The sequence below is a fragment of the Leuresthes tenuis genome, unplaced genomic scaffold (genome assembly GCF_036924035.1).
Source record: "Leuresthes tenuis unplaced genomic scaffold, fLeuTen1.0.hap1 SCAF_13, whole genome shotgun sequence".
Classification (NCBI taxonomy): Eukaryota; Metazoa; Chordata; class Actinopteri; order Atheriniformes; family Atherinopsidae; genus Leuresthes; species Leuresthes tenuis.
Genome location: NW_027325367.1, coordinates 445,498 through 452,997, shown reverse-complemented (window position 1 = coordinate 452,997; position 7,500 = coordinate 445,498). Strand labels below are relative to the sequence as shown.

The following is a 7,500-nucleotide window of genomic DNA, read 5'->3' as shown; positions in this document are numbered from 1 at the left end:
AAGTCAGGATTGTACCAGTCCGGACCGTACCGAGTTAGGATTGTACCAAGTCAGGATTGTACCAGTCCGGACCGTACCGAGTTAGGATTGTACCAAGTCAGGATTGTACCAAGTTAGGATTGTACCAAGTTAGGATTGTACCAGTGAGGATTGTACCAAGTCAGGATTGTACCAGTCCGGACCGTACCGAGTTAGGATTGTACCAAGTCAGGATTGTACCAGTGAGGATTGTACCAAGTCAGGATTGTACCAAGTCAGGATTGTACCAGTTAGGATTGTACCAGTTAGGATTGTACCAGTTAGGATTGTACCAAGTTAGGATTGTACCAGTTAGGATTGTACCAGTTAGGATTGTACCAGTTAGGATTGTACCAGTTAGGATTGTACCGAGTTAGGATTGTACCAGTTAGGATTGTACCGAGTCGGGATTGTACCAAGTTAGGATTGTACCAGTTAGGATTGTACCAAGTTAGGATTGTAACAGTTAGGATTGTACCGAGTTAGGATTGTACCAGTTAGGATTGTACCGAGTTAGGATTGTACCAGTCAGGATTGTACCGAGTTAGGATTGTACCAAGTTAGGATTGTACCAGTTAGGATTGTACCAGTTAGGATTGTACCGAGTTAGGATTGTACCGAGTTAGGATTGTACCGAGTCAGGATTGTACCGAGTCGGGATTGTACCAGTTAGGATTGTACCAGTTAGGATTGTACCAGTTAGGATTGTACCAGTTAGGATTGTACCGAGTTAGGATTGTACCGAGTTAGGATTGTACCGAGTTAGGATTGTACCGAGTCGGGATTGTACCGAGTCGGGATTGTACCGAGTCGGGATTGTACCAGTTAGGATTGTACCAGTTAGGATTGTACCAGTTAGGATTGTACCGAGTCGGGATTGTACCAGTTAGGATTGTACCGAGTCGGGATTGTACCAAGTTAGGATTGTACCAGTTAGGATTGTACCGAGTCGGGATTGTACCAGTTAGGATTGTACCAGTTAGGATTGTACCGAGTCAGGATTGTACCAGTTAGGATTGTACCAGTTAGGATTGTACCAAGTTAGGATTGTACCAGTTAGGATTGTACCGAGTCGGGATTGTACCAGTTAGGATTGTACCGAGTCAGGATTGTACCAGTTAGGATTGTACCGAGTCGGGATTGTACCAGTTAGGATTGTACCGAGTTAGGATTGTACCGAGTCGGGATTGTACCAGTTAGGATTGTACCAGTTAGGATTGTACCGAGTCAGGATTGTACCAGTTAGGATTGTACCGAGTCGGGATTGTACCAGTTAGGATTGTACCGAGTTAGGATTGTACCGAGTCGGGATTGTACCAGTCAGGATTGTACCAGTTAGGATTGTACCAGTTAGGATTGTACCAGTTAGGATTGTACCAGTTAGGATTGTACCAGTTAGGATTGTACCAGTTAGGATTGTACCGAGTTAGGATTGTACCGAGTTAGGATTGTACCGAGTTAGGATTGTACCGAGTTAGGATTGTACCAGTTAGGATTGTACCGAGTTAGGATTGTACCGAGTTAGGATTGTACCAGTCAGGATTGTACCAGTCGGGATTGTACCAGTCGGGATTGTACCAGTCGGGATTGTACCAGTCAGGATTGTACCAGTCAGGATTGTACCGAGTCGGGATTGTACCGAGTCGGGATTGTACCAGTTAGGATTGTACCGAGTTAGGATTGTACCGAGTCAGGATTGTACCAGTTAGGATTGTACCGAGTTAGGATTGTACCGAGTTAGGATTGTACCGAGTTAGGATTGTACCGAGTCAGGATTGTACCAGTTAGGATTGTACCGAGTTAGGATTGTACCGAGTTAGGATTGTACCGAGTTAGGATTGTACCGAGTTAGGATTGTACCGAGTTAGGATTGTACCAGTTAGGATTGTACCGAGTCAGGATTGTACCAGTCAGGATTGTACCGAGTCAGGATTGTACCGAGTCAGGATTGTACCGAGTCGGGATTGTACCAGTTAGGATTGTACCGAGTCGGGATTGTACCAAGTTAGGATTATACCGAGTTAGGATTGTACCGAGTCAGGACCACCCTCAGAACAGTCTGCTCAGATATACAATGTGAGGAACGGGTTTCTTCCTGGCAGCCTGCACCAGTCCAGCAAAGATTACAGATTACTGTACACATCCCGTTTTATGATGCCCTCCGACACAGCCGGTGATCTTCTTCTGACCGTAAATCTGATCTTCCTCCTCCTCAGTGAACCAGACCTTCAGCCGCCTGCTGAACATCGACGTGAACGAGAGGAAAGGTCAGTGTGACTAAAAGGGAAAAACCAAACCAAAAGCTCGAGTCTTACCTGCTCCTCTTCTTCCTCCTCAGCGCGCTGCACCGAGCCGCCGCGCACCGGTCCGTGTCGGGCGGGTCACACCCGCTGGTACTATGACCCTCTGGACAGGAAGTGCTACCGCTTCACCTACGGAGGCTGCGACGGGAACGACAACAACTTCGATGAGGATCAGAAGTGCAGCGAGACGTGCAAAGGAGTGACCGGTACGCAGCACCCCCCCCCAACTGTAAACAAACTGCTGTTTATAAAGAACTCAGTGAAACAGAACCGGTCCAGAAGGCCACATTAAGAGCTGGTTGTTAGAGAGGACTCTTCAGAGGTTCCACCATCATGGAACCGTCTGGACTGAGACTGCCTCTTTGTAGGGATGGCAGAACCAGGTTCCTGAGAGGATCCAGGGGTCATCTGGTGGGAATTAGGGAACAGGAGGGTATCATCTGCATAGCAGTGATACCAGAAGCCATGAGAGAGGATAACCAGACTCAAGAGGAAGGGTTATATTACAAAGAGAAGGGGACCCGGCGCTGTGCCTTGGGGCATCCCTGTAGAGAGGAGATGTCACTCGTGTCCTAACCTGTAAGCATGCCTTTGGTAGCTCGTCATTATCGATAACCAACAATGGTGAATCCAGTCAGTGATTTCCAACAGCTGTGACGTCCAACTTCAGAGGCAGAAGAGCTCAGTTATACTGTATATCTATGCCTTAATACACGAGTCCAATCGGTGTGTACTTCTATAAAGAGACACATCAGTTGGTTTAAAGAGACACAAGTTGTGTTTCCACCCAAAGTGAATTTCCATTTAACCTTTAAGTGTTCACTAAACCTGTTTCCATCCCTGAAAAGCTGAGGAATATTCCTACTTTCTGATCTTTTCTGAGGCAACATTTGAAAATTTGAAAAGACGTTTTTGAATGGAAACATGAGTGTAAACTTTGACGCCTTCTGTTCGTTGTTTGTGTTTCTGCAGAGAAAAACGTGTTTTCCAGGGGAATGTTCGACCGCTTTGAGACAGAAGACGAAGGCGCCTCCGATGATTCAAGTACACTGACAATATTTATAACCTGTAATCTGCAGCTGGGTCAGTTATTGATGAGCAGTAAAAGGGACTAAATCCAGACAACTGAGCAGCTAAGTGAGGCTCTGTTCTCGCTGAAATCGGCTGCAGATCAGAATAATAATTAGCTGATGCTGACAGCCCTGAGGTGGGAAATGAGAAGGTCCCAGTTTCTATCCCGACATTCGCATTCAGACCTTTATGATAAACTATTCAAATGGAAATCTGTGTTGAACCAGTGCTCACTGCTCATTGGTCGGATCAGGAGCTGAACTCAGGAGCCTCAGTTTGTTCTCAGTTGTCTGAATTTTGTCCCTTTTGTTCCATAGTTAAAACTTTTGCAGCGTACCACCGCAGCCTGGTACCACCACTGCCTGGTACCACCGCAGCCTGGTACCACCGCTGCCTGGTACCACCGCTGCCTGGTACCACTGCCTGGTACCACTGCCTGGTACCACCGCTGCCTGGTACCACTGCCTGGTACCGCTGCCTGGTACCACCGCAGCCTGGTACCACCACTGCCTGGTACCACCGCAGCCTGGTACCACCGCTGCCTGGTACCACCGCTGCCTGGTACCACCACTGCCTGGTACCACCGCAGCCTGGTACCACCGCTGCCTGGTACCACCGCAGCCTGGTACCACTGCCTGGTACCACTGCCTGGTACCACCGCTGCCTGGTACCACCGCTGCCTGGTACCACCACTGCCTGGTACCACTGCCTGGTACCACCGCTGCCTGGTACCACCACTGCCTGGTACCACCGCTGCCTGGTACCACCGCTGCCTGGTACCACTGCCTGGTACCGCTGCCTGGTACCACTGCCTGGTACCGCTGCCTGGTACCACCGCAGCCTGGTACCACCACTGCCTGGTACCACCGCAGCCTGGTACCACCGCTGCCTGGTACCACCGCTGCCTGGTACCACCACTGCCTGGTACCACCGCAGCCTGGTACCACCGCTGCCTGGTACCACCGCAGCCTGGTACCACTGCCTGGTACCACTGCCTGGTACCACCGCTGCCTGGTACCACCGCTGCCTGGTACCACCACTGCCTGGTACCACTGCCTGGTACCACCGCTGCCTGGTACCACCACTGCCTGGTACCACCGCTGCCTGGTACCACCACTGCCTGGTACCACCGCAGCCTGGTACCACTGCCTGGTACCACTGCCTGGTACCACTGCCTGGTACCACCGCTGCCTGGTACCACCACTGCCTGGTACCACCGCTGCCTGGTACCACCGCAGCCTGGTACCACCGCAGCCTGGTACCACCGCTGCCTGGTACCACCGCAGCCTGGTACCACTGCAGCCTGGTAGCACCGCTGCCTGGTACCACTGCAGCCTGGTAGCACCGCTGCCTGGTAGCACCGCAGCCTGGTAGCACCGCAGCCTGGTAGCACCGCAGCCTGGTACCACCGCAGCCTGGTAGCACCGCTGCCTGGTACCACTGCAGCCTGGTAGCACCGTTGCCTGGTACCTGGTAACGTGGTACTGCTGTGGTGGTACCAGGCAGCGGTGCTACCAGGCTGTGGTGGTACCAGTTAGCGGTGGTACCAGGCAGCGGTGGTGGTACCAGGCAGCATTGGTACCGGCAGCAGACTGTGGTATCTTCTGTGTGTCGGGTTCTGATCAGATAAGGGTTGGAACAGGAAGTGACCTCCCTGTCTCCTCTCCAGGCTCCATCGCTGTGGCTGTGGTTCTGTCGGTGGCCATCTTGGCTCTGCTGGCCATCCTGAGTTACTGCTTCCTGCGGGGGCGCAGGGAACGCTCCCAAAGCTCCGCCTCCACAGGCCCCGCCCACGTCCCACTGTCAGAGCAGGAGACCCTCGTTTATAACAGCACCACCAAGCCGGTGTGATGTCAGTGTTGCTGCTGTTACCACGACGACCTGCCTGATGTCTTCATCCAGCTGTTGTTGGTCTTCCTGTTGTTCTCGGCTGTTTTACTCCTGTGATGTCACAGGATGTTAATGATCTCCAACAGTGGGTTTTATTTATGATGTAAACATGAACTAAACATCACCTTCTGTCTGTGGATGAGTGGAACCAGAGCAGATCGGACCGGGTCAGCTTTATGAATCAGAGTGGAATGTATTTATGAATCAGTGTTTGGGTCTCAGGTATAATTTTAATGACTTCTGCTGTTTTTAATGTTTTACATGTGAATAAATCCAGATGGAAACAAACATTTTGAGCCTCAGAGTTTCGTTTGTTTCCACAAAGCTGCAGAATGAATAAAGTTAATGAGAACAATAAGGGGTAAAACCTCAGAGATCACATTTACCTCATCTGCCTCAAACAGTTGGTCTCCTTTGGATGCTCAGAGACTTTCTGCTTCGTCTCATCACAAACAGATAGAGAGTCGGGATGAAAGCACTGGTTCCTAAAGCTGCTTTTGGGCCAGTAATGTTCCTGCTGTGAGTTCTGGATCAGAAAGCTGCAGCAGGGGCAGTTTAGGGTGGGTAAGGGTGCCTTTTCCCAGTCCAAAACTCTGAAATAAGAACATCTGAAACATTAAAATGAGAATTTGTTTGAGTTAAAGTCAGAAACATTCAGATCTTCACTGTTCATGGATCAAATTTCCCTTCAATCTGCACACAACAGCCAAGAGACGAAGCCCGTTTTTCTCTTTGTCCTCCGGCAGGCTGAGACTCGTCTGATGAGCTCAGCTTGTGTAACCGAGAGTTTGCTGGTTCTGGTTCCTCCGGCTTTGCATCGAAGCTACAAATGCTGTCGAGCTTGTTTGTGTCTCATCAGAACATGTAAAGTATCAGTCAGTGAGCCCTGCTGCATGCTACGACAGCTTCAATAAACATGAACACGGTGCTCTGAGAGCAGAAAGAGTTCAGAGAAACACTAAAACATCCCATAAAGTCGGTGAACCTTTTCCCACTTTGTTTCCTTCTGCCAACACTTAAAGCCGCTCTGACTCTGAGGAAACCAGGTGATGCAGAGTTCCAGCTGTTATTTTGTCCCATTCCTCCTTAAACAGGTCTTAAGGTGTGCAGCAGTGCGGGGGGGTGGTTGTTTCTCTGCTGGGGACAGGTCAGGACTGCAGGCAGCCAGTCCAGCACCCGTACCTCTTCTTCCTCAGCCAGGCCTTTGGACTGTGGCAGAATGTGGTTTTCCATGGTCTGCTTGAACAATGCTGGGACGTCCCAGGAAAAGATGTGGCCTTGAAGGCAGCATATGTTGCTGTAAAATCTCAGGGAGCTTTTCTGCATTAATGCTGCCGTCACAGAAGTGGAAATGAGCTTTGCCCCCTGATCCAACCCCATACCATCACAGAGCCTGGCTGCAGGGACTGGCTGCTGACAGCAGGCTGGATGCTGCTTTTGCTCTTTGCTCCATTTCTTCCAACAAAGATGTGGAATACTGATGGGTCTGACCACAGCACACGTTTCCACCGTGTGACGGTCCATCCCAGACGCCTCCGAGCCCAGAGAAGTGGACGAGGTTAACATCAGGCTTCTTTCCTGCACAGTAAAGCTTGTGAATGGAACTCTGTATTGTGGTGCTTGACAAAGGTTTCCACAGTAATCCCTTGTCCAGGTGCTTCTATCAGCTGCTGATGAAGGACGGTTCCTGATGCAGCGTCTGAGGGGTCAGAGGTCACGGGGTCCAGCTTAGGCTTGCTCCCTCGTCCTTTACACTGAAACTCCTCCAGGTTCCCTGAATGCTTTAATGATATTCTGCTCTGTAGAGGCAGAAATATGCAGATCCCTTCCAGTCTTTCTCTGAGGAACATTGTTTTAACACAAACTGGAGCTCCTCTGAACATCTCTGCTGCTCAGACTGTCATGGAGGCTGCTTCAGGACCAGATCAGGTTACAGGAGCACAAATACACATTTCCATATGTCCCAAGCAGTTTCCAATCAGATCCTGAGTAAAAAAAACTGCCAACATCACCTGTTTGAAAATGTTTTTATTTTATTTGAATCCTTTCAACTTTTTTCTGATTTGATGTGATTTATTATAAACAAATAAAATAACAAAAATAAACAAACTGAAACACAATAAATGAACTTCTTCTTTAAATGATGACTTAAAGTCTTGTGGAGCTCTGCCTCCTGCTGGTCGCCTCACTGAGCTGCAGCTTTAAGCGTTTTTAAATT

General features: G+C 49.6%; 1 protein-coding gene across 2 annotated transcripts in view; it reads left to right on the top strand.

Annotated features, from left to right (window-relative positions):
* LOC140266933 (kunitz-type protease inhibitor 1-like) overlaps positions 1-5,421 on the top strand; it is a 13,168-nt gene extending 7,747 nt beyond the window's left edge. Inside the window, exons 7-10 of one of the 2 annotated variants that reach the window (XM_072362076.1) lie at positions 2,235-2,285; positions 2,357-2,527; positions 3,294-3,365; positions 5,062-5,421. In XM_072362076.1, the coding sequence (XP_072218177.1) occupies positions 2,235-2,285; positions 2,357-2,527; positions 3,294-3,365; positions 5,062-5,243 (476 nt within the window). In that variant the 3' untranslated portion in view covers positions 5,244-5,421. The remainder of the gene's footprint in view (positions 1-2,234; positions 2,286-2,356; positions 2,528-3,293; positions 3,366-5,061) is intronic. The other variant, XM_072362077.1, reaches the window with a different exon arrangement.
* Positions 5,422-7,500: the final 2,079 nt, after the last annotated feature.